The sequence below is a fragment of the Rhodamnia argentea genome, chromosome 1 (assembly GCF_020921035.1).
Source record: "Rhodamnia argentea isolate NSW1041297 chromosome 1, ASM2092103v1, whole genome shotgun sequence".
Lineage (NCBI taxonomy): Eukaryota > Viridiplantae > Streptophyta > Magnoliopsida > Myrtales > Myrtaceae > Rhodamnia > Rhodamnia argentea.
The window spans coordinates 4,694,439-4,710,129 of record NC_063150.1 but is presented as its reverse complement, the minus strand read 5'-3'; the positions used below and the strand labels follow the sequence as shown (position 1 = coordinate 4,710,129).

The 15,691-nt window shown below is 42.3% G+C and overlaps 5 protein-coding genes across 8 annotated transcripts in view; 4 read left to right on the top strand and 1 right to left on the bottom strand.

The window, feature by feature from the left end:
* Positions 1 to 2,163, top strand: part of LOC115757261 (GPN-loop GTPase 3) — an 18,933-nt gene extending 16,770 nt beyond the window's left edge. Inside the window, exon 10 of the mRNA XM_030697428.2 lies at positions 2,120 to 2,163. The gene's annotated coding sequence lies outside the window, so the exon portion shown is untranslated. The remainder of the gene's footprint in view (positions 1 to 2,119) is intronic.
* The window catches only part of LOC115757256 (F-box/LRR-repeat protein 12), a 2,918-nt gene extending 672 nt beyond the window's left edge, over positions 1 to 2,246 (top strand). Inside the window, exons 2-3 of one of the 2 annotated variants that reach the window (XM_030697422.2) lie at positions 192 to 248; positions 323 to 2,246. In XM_030697422.2, coding sequence (XP_030553282.2) covers positions 593 to 1,762 — 1,170 coding nt within the window. In that variant the 5' untranslated portion in view covers positions 192 to 248; positions 323 to 592 and the 3' untranslated portion in view covers positions 1,763 to 2,246. Of the gene's footprint in view, positions 1 to 191 lie in introns of both variants that reach the window. The other variant, XM_030697420.2, reaches the window with a different exon arrangement.
* Positions 1 to 15,691, top strand: part of LOC115757258 (cytochrome b561 and DOMON domain-containing protein At3g07570) — a 16,117-nt gene extending 426 nt beyond the window's left edge. The window contains exons 2-5 of one of the 2 annotated variants that reach the window (XM_048282511.1): positions 11,928 to 12,124; positions 12,331 to 12,733; positions 14,281 to 14,570; positions 15,328 to 15,691. In XM_048282511.1, the coding sequence (XP_048138468.1) occupies positions 11,942 to 12,124; positions 12,331 to 12,733; positions 14,281 to 14,570; positions 15,328 to 15,555 (1,104 nt within the window). In that variant the 5' untranslated portion in view covers positions 11,928 to 11,941 and the 3' untranslated portion in view covers positions 15,556 to 15,691. Of the gene's footprint in view, positions 1 to 11,857; positions 12,125 to 12,330; positions 12,734 to 14,280; positions 14,571 to 15,327 lie in introns of those variants that run through there. The other variant, XM_030697423.2, reaches the window with a different exon arrangement.
* LOC115757263 (uncharacterized protein At4g08330, chloroplastic-like) lies at positions 2,304 to 4,849 on the top strand. Of its 2 annotated transcripts, none has more exons than XM_030697433.2 (2): positions 2,304 to 3,407; positions 4,167 to 4,849. In XM_030697433.2, exons 1-2 carry the CDS (start codon positions 3,376 to 3,378, stop codon positions 4,507 to 4,509), a joined length of 375 nt encoding a protein of 124 aa, XP_030553293.1. In that variant the 5' UTR covers positions 2,304 to 3,375; the 3' UTR covers positions 4,510 to 4,849. The 2 variants fall into 2 exon arrangements, with proteins under 2 accessions (XP_030553293.1, XP_048138606.1); XM_048282649.1 differs by having other exon boundaries at positions 2,304 to 3,850.
* LOC115757259 (peroxisomal membrane protein 13) lies at positions 6,686 to 9,581 on the bottom strand. Its single transcript, XM_030697424.2, has 5 exons — positions 9,334 to 9,581; positions 8,587 to 8,820; positions 8,138 to 8,469; positions 7,439 to 7,531; positions 6,686 to 7,289 (listed from the first exon to the last, which is right to left on the bottom strand). The coding sequence occupies exons 1-5, from the start codon at positions 9,356 to 9,358 to the stop codon at positions 7,077 to 7,079; spliced, it is 897 nt and encodes a 298-aa protein (XP_030553284.1). The 5' UTR covers positions 9,359 to 9,581; the 3' UTR covers positions 6,686 to 7,076.

Below are 15,691 nucleotides of genomic sequence, written 5' to 3'. Positions count from 1 at the left end.
AGTGTCGGTTTTGTTTGCTCCAGAATTTCCGAGAGGATGTTTGCTTAATCATTCTTTTTTTCCTTTTGTTAGATTAAACAAAAATATGTCTATTGTTTAATCATTAGAGAAATTCCTTGTCACGATCAGAATATGTATGAATTCTCAACTAGAAGATTGAAAATTCAAAGTCCTTTTCTTTTTGTTTGCAGCTGTGGATCTTGTGTTATTCCCTGAACCTGACATCTTCCAGTGGAATAACTTCAGGGGTAGGCTCTGAATGTCGGAAAAGAACGAAGAAAGGTTTTATATCCTTCCTATCTGTTGATATAGTTTTATACAGGTTGATGAAGTTTGGATGCGCTTCTCTCTTTCAACCCTGTGCCTATCTTGGATGAGGATGACAGGAAGGTCTTGTATACCTTTCTCATTGCTTGGGTGTTGGGACTGCCTGGAGACAAAATGCCTCTTCCGTAATTGTGGAGTTCATATCGGATATTGCTATGGAGACTGACCGCCTCTTTGTGGCCTCCCAACTCATTTGCATCTTCTTATAAAAGGTTAACTGTGAAAGTCTGAGCTCTGCATCTGTCAGAAGATTGCTGAAATCAAAATGGAAGATCTTTCTGGGAATCATACTACCTCCATTGTGCACCTGCCTGATGATTGCCTCATTTATATTTTTCAAAGGCTAAAGAGCAGCTCTGATCGTGCATCATTTGGCTTAACGTGTCTTCGCTGGCTCCACATTGAGAATGTTTGCCGTAGATCATTACAATTTGATTGTTCGTTCACCCTGTTGAAGCTTTCCCTATCGCAGCCCCATCTTGACGTCAAGTCTTTCCATCTTGATAGACTACTTGCACGTTTTCAGCATCTGCAGTCTCTATCCCTTTCAGGCTGCACAGAATTACCTGATTCTGGCTTGACCCCTTTGCGATCCTACGGTTCAAATATTCGTAGTCTTCATCTTGACTGCTGTTTTGGTATTACTGATCATGGACTGTCTGCAGTCACTGCTGGCTGTCAATCTCTAACCGTAATCAGTCTTTACCGCTGCAATATTACTGATGTTGGGTTAGAAACTTTGGCTAGTGGTTGCCCAGATCTAGAGAAAGTGAATCTCACATACTGTCCACTAATTAGCGACCGTGGTTTAAGAGCTCTATCACAAGGATGCCACAATCTGAGGGCCATCAAGATATCCCATTGTGGGGATGTAACTGGTGTCGGAATTAGAGGTTGTTCACCAACACTGATACATGTAGATGCCGAATCCTGTAAGCTTGACGCAGAGGGAATATCCGGAATTGTGAGTGGTGGTGGGCTTGAATATCTAAATATTGGCAACGTGAACTGGCGGGTTGGTCATGATAGTTTCGTTGCAATTGGCTCAGGGTTTGCTCAAAGGCTGAGAATTCTTAACCTCCGATTGTGTAGATCTATTGGTGATGAATCTGTTGCAGCAATTGCAAGGGGTTGTCCGTTACTACAGGAGTGGAGCTTGGCATTGTGCCATGGGGTCAGGACGCCGGGATGGCAAGCTATCGGGTTGCACTGTAACTACCTCGAGAAGCTTCACGCGAACCGATGTCGGAATCTATGTGATGAGGGACTTGAGGCACTGAGAAGGGGGTGCAATAAGCTCACTGTTCTTTATATTGGCCGGGGTTCTCCTGTCTCGGCTGTTGCAATAGAAATGTTCAAAATGCAGAGAAGCAGTGTTCAGATCAAGGACGAAGAGGCAATGTGCCTAGCACCTGAGCGGTCAGCTTCATGGTAATGCATACCCGATTTGTTCTCCAGTGACTTTTGACATTAAGATGCATCGACTTGGAATATGGGGAGGCATTGATTGAATGGATCGTCTTGGTTTGGTGCGTATTTTCTTTGGTAATTGAGATCATTCCAGTATGGTAAAATTTTGGTGGTCTGAGAAGCTTCCTTTCCTCCAAATGTAACTTTGGAAGTGGTGATTCATGCTTTGTTCGTTGCACATCTGAACTCATCGGTGTCCTGCTGGACTGAATTAAAACTTCCTGAATAGCCATTATCATTCAAGGTATCGCCTTTTATAATCAGTGAACATCCAGGAATTGAGCGGGAAAACTGTTGCTCTGTGCTACCAAATGACATTTAGAGGATATCATAATAGGACTGTTAGCATCTAGTTTTGCTCTTAATCAAGAAGCTCTGAAAGAAAACGAACCTGTAAAGCTGCTTTGATGTTAGCTCTGGGTATACCATCTTACCGAGTTGTTTTATATTAGTTACCCAAATAGGGAATTGCAATGCGACTTATATATCTCTTTTCCTTTTTGGCTCTGTTTGTTTCATTTGAAAATACCTCCCTAAAAACGAATATTTGTATTATTGACAATAAATTATGTCTTAAACTTTTCCTTATCGCTGAACATATTTTTCGTTTATTTATTTTTGTAAGCGGCGCAATTGATCCTTTTCAAGCAAATGTTGAGACAAACAAAGGGTTAATTATTAAATCTTTGTGATTAGACTAACTATCCCAAGTTCATTGCAAATCAAAAGATATGTTGAGAGATACGGTGGTTATTAATTAATTATCACACTATAAGCTTTTCAAGAGTTTAATGGGTGAAAATGTATGTCCACATTGAAAAAATATTCGCGATTAATGATTAGTCAAATTGTATGAACGATGTCGTGTACAAACTTATATTGTATGTAAATAAGATACACTACCTGGATACTATTCTCTTGTCACGATATTCCCATAATCTTATGTTTGGGATGTATGCTTAGCATTTTAATTCACGTTTTACCTATTCCATAAAATAAGCAGGGGCAGTTCATGACCATCGAGTAAAAAAAAAAAAAAAAAATTAAGGGAGGCCGTGAATTTATCGAAAAAATTCCAATTTTAAACGGTATAAGCTAATTTAACTTTAAATTAACACGGCTTGACACGTATCGATTAGTTTATGATACAACGTAATGCACGGTGTAATAAGTCTAATTTATATTATGTCGACATCGATACTGGCCGGCATGAGAATAATATGACACGATAGCTTGTTCGGGCTGTTTTCTGGTGAAACGGAAAAACGAAGAAGAAGAAGAAGAAAAAAAAAAAAGAAGCTTATGCCACAAGATACGACGCGCGCAAGGAAACAGACGTGAGGGTGGACAACTGAGAAGTCAAAGAATCCTGCCGTCCATTCCACGAGAGCGAAATCTTAGAAAGTGCAAAAGGGGAACAAAATAAAAAAATAAAAGAAAACTTGAAAAGAATGGAAAAGAAAATCTGTTCCTTCCTTCTCATTGGATGATCATTTCGCCTTTGAGAATGATACAGTTCCATGTGATTCGAACCATCTCTCTTTTCGTAGTCGCTCGATTCGCAGCGACGGCGGCGAGATGTCCCTCCACCCCGCTGACGTCTCCTACAGGTCACTTCTCTCTCTCTCTCTGCTGTTCGATTTCCTGCTGCTGTTTTGCATTTGAATTGTGGAAAAGTTCCGATCTTTTCTGTTCTTGTTGCCGGTTCTGTGGATTTCTGCATTTGGGTCACTTTGGTTTGACGCGGTTCTCTGTTGTGTTCGGAGAGTTCTGCAGTGTGATGAGGCTCGTAAGTCCTTTCATGCGGCAATGTTGTTATGTTCTCTGAGTAGTGAAGCAATTGCTCTTGAAGGGCGGCGATGTATTGTTGATCACAGATGCTTTTGAGCTGATGGTTTTTGACTCGCTCGGGATCAAGTTATTAGAAAAACGATTTGGTTGTTCCCTTTTTTATTTGGGGGAACTGAGTAACGCGAATGCGTCGCCCCATGTGGCGGTCCATCTCGCCCTCAGCGCACACCGGGTCAATCAGCAGAGGGCTTGAAGAGACTGCGTAAGTGCAGTGATTTGAGCCCAGGCTTAAGCAACAATGTTCTTACTACTCAAGCATCCTTGTTTTGTGTAAGGGGGATTATGGAGTAGCATTTAGGAAGCTTGTGGATTGTAATTTTGAGATTTATGCAGTTTATGTTCTTGCTTTGCCAAAGGAAAAACCATGACTGATTGGTTTTCGTGAAATCGAAGACTTCATACTGTTGCGGTATCTTGTTGTTAGACTTGTTTTACCCTTTGGATAGTGTATGCAATGGTTATAGTTGTACACTTAGCGTGAGATCATCGAATAAGTTTCTTCCTCTTTTCATTTGCAGTTGTGGATCCTGTGGTTATCCCTTGAACTTGACATCTTCCAATAGGATTACCTCAGGGATAGGCTCTGAGTATCGCAAGTCGATAAAGAAAGGTTTTATCTCCTTCCTTTCTGTTGACCTCAGTCGCTTCACACAGGTGGACCGAGTAAACTGCTTCCCGGTCGCTTGGGGTCGCAAGCGCCTGAAGACAAAGCTCCTCTGCCGTAAATGCGGGGTTCATATCGGGTACGGCTACGGAGACTCACAGACTCTTTGTGGCTGTGACTCCCCGAACTTGTCCACATCATCTTATAAAAAGTTCACTGTAAAGATTCGAGCTCTGCAACCGTCTGAAGATTGCTGAAGTTGACGTAGAAGTGGCTGGAGATCGTCTTGCCTCCATCATGCACCTGTCTGATGATTGCCTCGCTCTTTTTTTCAAAAGCTAGGCTGTAGTTCTGGTCGTTCATCATTTGGTCTAACGTGAAGTCGCTGGCTTCACATTCAAGATAGCTGCCACAGATCATTATGAGTCGAACCTTTCTCCATCCTACTACAATCTTCATGTCAAGCATTTCCATCTCAATAAATTGCTTGCCCGTTTCAAGCACCTCAAGTCCTTGTCTCTTTCTGGCTGGACTGAATTATCTGATTCAGGGTTGAACCTGATTGCGGTCGAATGGTTCACCTATTCAATGTCTTTATCTTGACTACTGTTCCGCAATTATCGACCGTGGAATGTCTGCCATTGCTGCTGGCTACCCATCTTTGACCATTGTTAGTCTTAATTGCTGTAGTATTACTGATGTTGGGGGTCGGGGGTTGCTCGGATCTCGAGGATGTTGATCTCGGGTATTGTTGTTCTATAAGTGACCGTGCTTTAAGAGCTCTATCGCAGCAATGTCATAAGCTCCGTGCCCTCGACATTTCCTGCTGTAGGGATGTAAGAGGCACTGGGCTAGCAATCTGTTTACCACCTCTAACACATATCAGTGCCGAGTCCTGTAAGATCGACACGGAGGGTGTAATGCCAATTGTCAGTGGCGGTGGGCTTGAATTCCTAAACGTTTCTTAGGTAAGCTGGTGCCTTCCTACAAAGAAGTTGGCCGTAATTGGGGCAGGATTTGCTGGTAGGCTCAAAAGTTCCTAAGCTTGCCGGGTGCGGATCCACTGGTGATGAACCCATCTTGGATGTTGAGAAGGGCTGTCCGTTCCTTGAAGAAACAGGACTTGGCATTCCGCCATGAGGCCAAGCTTCCAGGGTGGCGATCCATTAAGGCATACTGCAATAACCTGTAAATACTTCATGCGAGCCGATATCGGAACTTTGGCAACTGCGGGTTGGCGGCATTGAGAAATGGGTGCAAGAAGCTCATGGTTCTTTACCTGAGCAAGGATTAGCATTTTGCTGACTGGTTCAGAAAACACTGTCAAACGGTTTGAAACGGAAAGGGATCATGCTCAGATCAATGAGGAAGACTGAACTGCTAGACGATATTTCATGCAAAATGATTATCATGCAGTGTTAGCCAACTTGAACATCGAGCCGCGTTGCATAAACCACAGATTATCAGGAGTCCTGCCGGCCGGCCCAATTGATTTGCTGTCAAGATCAGTCGAGCATAATCTCAATGCACAAAAATTAGCTTTCTTTCAGCTAATTGCGATTCCTGCTTCGATGCATTCGCGCCTGAACTTGTCTATGTTATTGTTAAAAGTTGAAAGCAATCTCTCAGAGAGATGTAGTCGGCAGCACGATCCTAAAAGTCAAGCACTGACCATTATGAATCATCTTACTTCCTCTGAAGACACAGAAGAAAAGAGGCCTAACTTGTTCCGCTTCCAGTATCTTAGGCCCCGTTTGGTTCAGCATTTTAAATGAGCATTGAAGCTCTAAAGTCCCTTGGCCAAATGCAAATGATGTTTGGCTCATTTTTTGGCTCACTTTGGGGAGATGCAATTGCATTTCAAATGCTCTCTAAAGTCCTTTAACCCAAAGGTACTTTGGACTAAAGGACTTTGCGAAATGTAACTAATTTTTTTATTATTTTAATTTTGTCACCGCCATCGCCGGCCACCGCCATCGCCCATTCGCCGCCGCCGCCGGTCGTCAGCCGCCGCCTCCGGTCGCCGGCGGCCGATCGCCGCCGCCGCCGCTTTTTCAAAAAGAAAAAATATTTTACAAAGTTCATTTTTTACCAAATAACATTTACGTCAAAGTTGCTTTTCAAATGTGTTTTTAAAATACATTTTACCAAACACTACTTGCATTTTGAAAAGGCCCTTTAGCTCAAAGGTATTTGCATTTTCTCAAAGTCTCTTGGCCAAATGCTGAACCAAACAGGGCCTTAATCGCAAAGTCTTTAAAGCGACAAATGTATTTTCCAAGACAAGAGTTCTGCATAATGCTCCTGCTTAAGTGCTTAACATACGCCATGTTCCAGGTTAATCGTACTAACCCCACGCAAAGGTCGCACCTAACAAAACACTTCCCCCGTAAGTACTCAAGAAGACGACTTGGAATGATGGCATCAGAGGAATACTGTAGCAAGGACGTGTGATTTCACACTGCAAATTTATCAAATACAGACACCCTTTTCCATGGTATTGCAATTGGTGATCTTGCTCAGTCGAAAGGTAGAAACACTCGACCTCCCGAGTCCCGAGAAATCTCATTGCATCCTCAATTTCAATTATACATGCCATGAAAATTCTTACAAGCGTACAGCAACCTACAGTGTAGTTTGACATTTCAAGCATTTCATGGAGGATAGGTTCCACCATACAGCCTTCCCAGGAGGGATAGCCCTTTGGCAAACCAACACTGAGAGACTGAGCTGGTGCGGCCACAGCATTTTGCCCACGATTATTGAGTGAGTCTGTATCCTTACCTCAGTAGTCTTGAGTATCCAATCTCTTCTGGCAAAGTCTTTAACTACTGGGTATGCCCCCCCATACATTATCCCATGCGCCACTTTGAGCTGCTTTCGGACCCTCAATAGCATTATGAGGGGGAGCATTGGGGAGCCCAGGCATACCGTTGTGTCCAGGTGGATGAACCTTTCGAGGCTTTGTTTTGATTCCCAGGATCCTTAATACGAATCTAGCTAACTCGCCATACAACATTCCTGATCGATCAAAAAGCTGCACGAATGAGATTTTAGTCAATGATCAATGTTGCATAATACTCAAGTCTACTTGCTTAAAAGACAACTTGATGCCATGGAACCCAATGGCACAATTCCAGCAATATCTTAGCTGGAAGAAATTACAGTAAGCAGAGATAGCAGCACCTGAAGAAGTGCAGACATAAACATGTGGAATGCCTGGGTATTCTGGTCTATCAGAATCGAAATGCGGCCAAAAAATGTTACAACTCCTTGCATCTGTCATCAGATGAAAAAACAAATCAGCAACACTAGTCACTTGATTGTACTCCAACATAGACATGATAAGTCAACAATATGATTCACAGATCCAGCAAGGTCACATACTCTTCCATGGTTTTTGCATGGGCACAAAAGTTCATATAACGACGTAGCCAACAATATATTCATAGTATAGGACCATTGGCTCGATTGAGGTAGAACTCGGGTCACTTAAAGAGACACGAACAAAAGGTGCAATGAGACCTTTCTACTCAGAAGTAGAAGAGAACCACATACAGAAATAGGTTGTTTTAAGCAGGTTTTGCAAAGTGTTGAAGTAAGAATCAAACAGCTAAGCCTGTGGGGTGCACCCAGATATAAGGTTTCACTAGTTAAAACGAATGTAATTCTTGTTCCACAATTTTTACAAAGGTATACAGTCTGAGCAAACTGTTTCTTACACAAACCATGTCTATCACGTTGATTTAGATCATTAGTTGAGTAAACCTGTATCAGCCATAAGGAAAGTTACTCGTGTAAAAGGAGTAACAGACTCTATGACTAACCCTGGTTTTTCACAATAAATATAGAAAATCATTACAAAACCAGCGGATGCTTGCTCACCACTTGAAGAAAGGAAATCCAAAATCCTGGTGGCGAAGGGGGAGCACCATAAGGGTTATTCGGATCTTGATCGCCATAGGGACCCATGCCAACACCATAACCACCTCCATAACCACCTCCATAACCACCCATTTGACCCCCAAATCCACTATTATACATGCCCCCACCGTATCCACCGCCCAAGCTAGAACCACCATACAACCCACCATAACCTCCTCGGTACATTCCATTTCCATATAATCCACCCCCATAAGATCCTCCATATCCTCCCAATGAAGAGCCAAGCATTCCCGAATTATACCCAGAGTTATAATTCAGACCAGAACCATATCCTGCAACGATTATCAGAAGATTAACCGAGAACCATCTTATGTTATGTTACCTTGTCCTTTCAAAACCTAAAGTATGCACATGCAACCGTGGACATGAAATAAGCAGTAAATATGCACCTCCATAATTGTTTCCATAGGATTGTTGCTCCCATGGCCTGGTGGGAACCGGCCTGGCAATAGAATTTGCATTAGCAGGGACAGTCCTATCAGTCGTCGAAACAATCTCCCCTGGTCTTGCTGTTCCAGAAGCTTCCACTACATCACTAGTGCTTCCAGGCGATGGCGGCTTAAATGGTGCAGGACCCGATGAAGCCCCGGCTCTGTCCCATGGCTTGGGAGGTGGACCATTAGCTGCAGAAACAGGGAATGAACGTCACAAACTACAGAAAACAAACAAGGTGGGATGGTCAGGATCGATTTCACATAGCCTGCATGACTTTGCACCAGATGCCTCAGGACTAATCACTCCAAGGGCAACACCCAGTACGAAAACCCCAGTTCAATTATCACTAGGAAACACGGATCATTCAAGCAGATAAAGAGTTAAAAGACACCAACCGACGATTGCCCGAAAAGATACATAAACCGTGAGACCCAACAGACGGAGAAAGTAGTCAAGCTCGTAAAGAAAAAAACCCAGAACGCAGAGACTGCACACAATTAAACCGAAGCGAAAAGATCGAAACTTCAATTACAGACTCCCACCACTTTCGGCTACGAGGCGGGCATAGGGACCCTAATCAGAGAAGACAAAGATTCATGAACACTCGCCGTTCAACGACCGGCGAAAGCTCTATTCAGCCCGATGTCACCCATAACTGCGTCAAGGGAAACGAATGAAGATAAAGAAAGAGAGAAGCGAACCCGGGGCATCGTTATTGGAGTTCATGGTGGTATAGGGGAGCTCCGAACCCAGATGAATCACTATGTTATGTCTGATTCACGCGCGTACCCTCCCTTGGACCTCGGGCGGAGAGAGAGAGAGACAGAGAGACAGAGAAAGAGAGATGTCAAAAGAGGAAAGGTGAATGGGCCTCTTTCCTTCTTCGCTTCGCATTTGGCACCACGATCGGATTTACCAGTCATCATCTCCAAACACAGAAGACGACAAGAAAGACAGCGAGGATAATGCGGCAAAAGAAAAGATAAAATGCTAAACCAATCAACTCGTGAATCGGTCGTCGTTGCTCGGAAGGTTTTCGGGCTTGTTCACATTATCACATCACTCATCTCGAGGAAATGCTTTCTTACACCGTGACTTCCACATGGATCTGAGCACGTCACCAAGGTTGGCCGGTTGAAGAGCCAGCGCCCGAGACCGGCCTTGCAAGTCCCGGTTCATCGGAATTGGAAACCGAACGGTTAGGAATCAACCTAACCCAGAATCCAATCGGCCGGTTCCCGGTTCTATTCGAAATTGAATTCGTTTGGACCGTTTGGTTTTCAATTGTAAAAAGATAGTTAATTTTAATCAAGAATATTAAAGTGAACCGACTTTGAATCAGCCTAAACCGGCTCTAGAGTAGAGTTGCCGACTCAAAGCCTAGAACCAGCACCATACCCCCCATATAAATCGATTCTTCCCGGAACTTCTGACTTGTTCCTGGACCGACTTGGACTCGATGCTTGTCCTTATTTTCGTTTTTTGTCGATTACATGAGGCCCTTTTTGTCAATGAAGAATGCCTTTATTATCGGTAACAATTTATATCTAAATATTTCTTAAACCACGAAAATAATTTTTGATTTGTTTATTTTTTGAAGCGATACAAGCAATCGCTTTAAATAAAATAATTTTCAAATCGTTTATTTTTCGTAAAATAAATGCATGACGTAATTTCTTTCACTAGAAGAACAAAACAATTTGATTATGAGATATCCATTTTTAATTTCACCATTAATTATGACATGCAAAATTTTTTTTTTTTTTGGGTTGGAATTCATGACTCGTAGTTGACTGTTTCCATCTTCGGGATAACCCATAATCATTGGTTAACACTTTCAAAAAGGGCTAGGACAAGTGATTGATCATTTTCTACAGGAGAAGTTTATAATTTAGGGGACGTCAAATTCCGCAAGCTAGTCGGAGAAACACGGTGTACGATTTCTTCAAAGCAATCATCTCGTCGGGAGTCGAAACTTCGCTTTAATATCCTTAAAATGGATTATCTTGTGCTTCGTATAGAGCTCATTGACACCCGTTTTCATACGTCGATTGAGGATGGTTTCGCGACGAATTCAAAGTAGTTCGGCCATTCTATATCCAAGCTCACAAGATTGCTTTCAATAAGAAGTTCGGCAATTAGAAATGCAACTCAAACTCGCATTAAGATGATAAAAGTTATCGACTTTCTCGAAAAACTAATTCGATTTCGCATTGAATATGACAAAACAACAACTTATCTAATATAAAATTAAATCACATGTTGTGGATTAATCAGCCTCCCAGATCATGTCAAATTCAAAAAAAAAAAAAATCCTTTTATTTTTCTGTTTTTTTTTTTCCTTGATAGCAAAAGTACAATGCTGAAGAAGCAAAGGCATGATAAGTTGTCCCAAGTTTGTCACGCTTTCAAACAAGAGAGAAGGTGAATCCCAAGGCCAAGCTTAGCAATCATCACCGATCCACCGCCTGCTCCCATTACTCTTTGACATTTGTCACCATTTGGAATCAACGGTTGGCGACCCGGCCAAGACTCATCATCACCGTTGCCAATATGGCCCGACGGCATCATCCTGGCCGTTGGATTGACACAATACACCATGCCGCAGTAAAAAGAAAAATGAGAACCCCGACGTAGGGGAAAAAAAAAATGAAATTTACTGTTCGTCCCAGAAATGGGGCAAATGTTCCCAATCGATCCTTTGGAGTTATGTCTTATGCAATAAAGTCATTGGCTTTGCCTATATTTTGTAATCAAGTCCTTCTACCGCCCATCTTGATCGACTCGAGTGGACGTAGCTGTCGAATCATGTCGAACAGTCATCATGAAAAAATATTCTATACCTCATCTTCCGATATAGTTTGATAATCAGGTTAGCTTGAATCAGATCGGGACGGGCGCTCAAAGGAATTGATTCGTAAATTTATATAAGTTAAGGACTTGATAAGAAAAGTTTGATGTTTAATCGTTTTGATTGAGAAATTGTGTAAGTTCAAGGACTAAAACTGAGATTTCACGAACATAAAAATTCCCATTGCAAAACCGTGACAACACAAGAAAACCCGTGCTTGATTTTCCCGAGAAAACAAGAGAAAATACTAAAAAAAAAGTGAAGAGTAACAATGGGGGACTTCATTAATGTACAGGGGCAAGGTAACATGTTAGTTGCAATCACGTTCCTTAAAATAATGGAGCAACCTCGTCACCTTCCTCAGGCATCCGCGCTCGGTCACATAAATTAATGTCAAACTTTCTCCATTGCTTTCCTCCCTCCAGAGAGAGAAAGGAGTTAGAGAGAGAGAGAGAGAGATGAAGGCGTCTCCGTCGTTGATCCTCGTCCTCGTCTCTCTCTGCGGCCTGGCAGCGGCCGTGAGCTCGCAGTCGGCGGCTTCGGACTCGTGCAGCTCCAACTTGAACGTCGACGGCATCCCCTTCGACACGACTTCTCTCACCTGCCTCTCCGCTTGGGACTCCGAGAACTTCATCCTCAGAGTAAGACTCTCTCTCTCTCTCTCTCTCTTCAATCTGATTCAGTGTTGTGCTTCGATGGATGTCGCGTTTCTTCGATCTCTCGTGTATCGAGATTTTCGGAAACCCTGAATCGAAGTACGACAGATCCCCCCGGGAGCTATCAAATTCTGAAACTTTGGATGCGTTGCGATCGATTGAACACTAGTGAATTTACACTGTAATTGCAGTACAAGCAAGCATCGGCAAGCACATGGAGCTTCGTCCTCTCGGCGCCCACCACCAGCTCCTACATAGCCATGGGCTTCTCGAGCAACGGGCGGATGGTCGGGTCGAGCGCGGTGGTGGGGTGGGTCTCTTCGTCGGACGGGGCCATGATGAAGCAGTACGCGCTGGAGGGCACAACTGCGGCCCAGGTCATGCCCAACCAGGGGACCCTGAACCTCCTGGCGAACTCGTCCATGATCGCATCGCAGTCAAGCCGTCTCTACATGGCGTTCCAGCTGGACGCGGCCCAGCCCGAGTCGAGGCTGATCTACTCGGTCGGGCCGTCCGGATTCACGCCGGTCAAGTCGGGGTATCGGCTGATTCAGCACCAGGACATGACGTCAACCGCCGTGAACTTCGCCTCGGGTCAGCACAACTGCTCTCTTTTGCTATTCTTAGCTCTTTCGTGTTCCTTTCTTCCATGCGGTAGGTGGCTAGTGCGTTTCCAGACGTTTTGGGTAGATATTAGATTTACTAATTCAAAGATAAAACAGCCTGAAATAACAGTGCAAAGAAGTCAGCAGAGTTTGATGTTCATGAACATAGACATGTCGATCTTGGATTAAATTGCTTAAATCTGTTATAATTGAATTTTTAATGATTCATCACACAAGATTAAATTTTTATTATATAGTCATTATTCAACTACTTTGAACTGCTCCATGATTGTTACTTTATTGCTTTACCCCTTTTCTCAAATTTTTTTTAAATCTTCTAGTATATAAATGGGGCTAGCACCAACCATGAGCAACTGATTAAATCAACAACATGTGTTGAAAGTGTACGTTTTAAGCACACGTTGAGTATTGATGGGTCCAATTGCCCTTTTCTGGCTTAAGGCATTATGATAGTGGTGCGTGGAATGCCAACCCTTTTTTGCTGGACTCCAATGCAAAATATTGCAAAGGATGTGCATAATATATATATATATATATTTCACCCATATACAGAAAATTACTCACACTGGGAAAAAAAAAAGTGGTCATGCTAAAACACCGAAATATCTCTGCTGCTGATGTGTGGATGTTATGACAAGTGAATTTTTCTTTTCTTTTCACGGAATAAAGTTCGGACATTAATATTTTGATTCTTTAGAAGCACTTAAGTACCTCTCAATATCAAGGGGGTAGGTAAGTGTCCCATTGGTGCAAGGAAGTTGAAGTGTGTAATTCTTTGTCAAACATTTTGATCTCTCCCCTTTTTGGACGGAAAGAAATAGAATGTGACGTTTGCCCCAAGTTGACCCAATGGATGCTGACATTCTTCCCATAGTTATCAATTCAATTTTTCTTCATTTTATTTGAATGAGAGTTTGAAAAAGTCTTTGAACATAAGTAATGTATCTGATACCTGTCCAGGCAAAATGATCTGAGAGTTGCCATCATTTGTTACCTCAATTGCAGGTACATACATATCTTAAATAATAATAATAATAATAATAATAATAATAATAATAAGCCAAGAAAAGCCCTGGCGGCCGGATCTCGGTCTTTGGGGGGACTTGGTTCAACGTTTTCTGCTTGTCACCTCAAAATAATTAATCGATTGATGGACAAGTTCAAACCTTCGCAAGGGACTAGAAGCAAGTCAAGATGAACCTTAGCTTATCTATTCTTACGGGAAAGCTGATACTCTATCCCTTACAGTGTCCGTGCGTCTCGATCCGGTTCGTATACTTAGGTCGTTGGGAATATATGTTCTTGGTGTTTAATTGTTAAAAAGCCGGTAACACGCGCAACCATCCTATCCACGCATGTACACAGCTCGAGGCATATCGACTTTGGACCCGTTAAGAGAATCGTCGATCTCTGTCTCGAGTTGTTACGACTTTCTTTTCTATAATTTAGGTGTTAATTGCTAGGTCAAGCTCTTTCTAATATGGGGTTATTTGGGCAATGCAAATTACGAAACAGGCCAAACCACAACTCAGAGCAGGCCCTATACAAGACTGAGGAAGAGCCATGGGGTATTGAACATGTTGGGATGGAGCATCTTGATGATCATTGGGATCATCGTGGCTCGTCACGGCAAGCAATACGACCCGATGTGGTTCTACGTGCACGCTGCCATTCAATCCTCGGCTTTCATTCTTGGTTTGCTGGGAATCATCTGTGGGTTCGTGTTGGAAAATAAGATCAGTGCCAGTAATGTCTCCACCCACAAGGGCTTGGGAATCTTCATTCTTGTTCTTGGCTGCCTCCAGGTAATATCTCTCTCTCAATTCAGTTTGTTTATCAAGTTCAAGGTATGCACTAAATATGTCGAACAAATGGGTCAGGTCATAATGATCGGACCTAAATAGATCCATTTAACCTGTTTAAGATCCATTCATCGCGATGCAAATCTAGTGACCCATTCTCGACCCGAATTATACTTGAACGAGACCCTTGAATTTAGATTCCTAATAAAGTTTACCTCAAATATGTTTCATGCCTGACCCATATTCCTAAATCACTTCCACATTTAATCACATATAGGGAAACTCGTACCCAAACCGAGGTGAGAGTGAGGAGTGAGTGAACACGAGATTGAGTGGGCGCAAGAGTGGTGGGTTGAGTGTAAGTAAATTGTAAACATATTTATGACCAATTTAGCACCGATATTATATTTGAATCCATCTATGACCCATTTGTTGAATATGACTAACCCATATAATAACTCACTTCAGAAATGAGTTTGTGATCCGTTTTGATAGGTCTAGCATGCACATACAACATTAGATTACTATATGTAGTTATAAATTTCTTTGGACATATCGATAAGGGAAAAAGATTGGGAGATAGATATACCTTCATTTGCCATGCTTCTTCTACACATTTTTATGAATTGGAAGAATGATTTGCCTAATATATCTACTCTATTTCCCCTCTTGATCTCATTTCCTATCGTGTATATTTGCAGTTTTTTGAGTGTATAAAAACGTGTATCTTTTTCCACTTTTTTGGTATGACATTCGGCAGGTGATGGCATTTTTGGCTCGACCGGAAAAGGGATCGAAAGTGCGAGAATATTGGAATTTGTATCACCATAACATGGGGCGAATTTTGATAATTTTTGCGATCGCGAATGTTTTCTACGGAATTCATTTAGGCGAAAAGGGGAAGCAATGGAATGTTGGTTATGGAATTACTATTGCTCTTCTACTTGTAGTTCTCATTGTTTTGGAGATACAAAAGTTTAGGAAGTGATGACATTTCTTTTTACCCTTTCTGTATTTATTTGTTTCCACAGAGAATAGGTTAAAGGGTGGTGGAGTTTGAACTTTCTCCTTGTAATTTAAATTTGTTTGTTTCATAATTTATATGTTGCTCAGTTCTCTTGAAA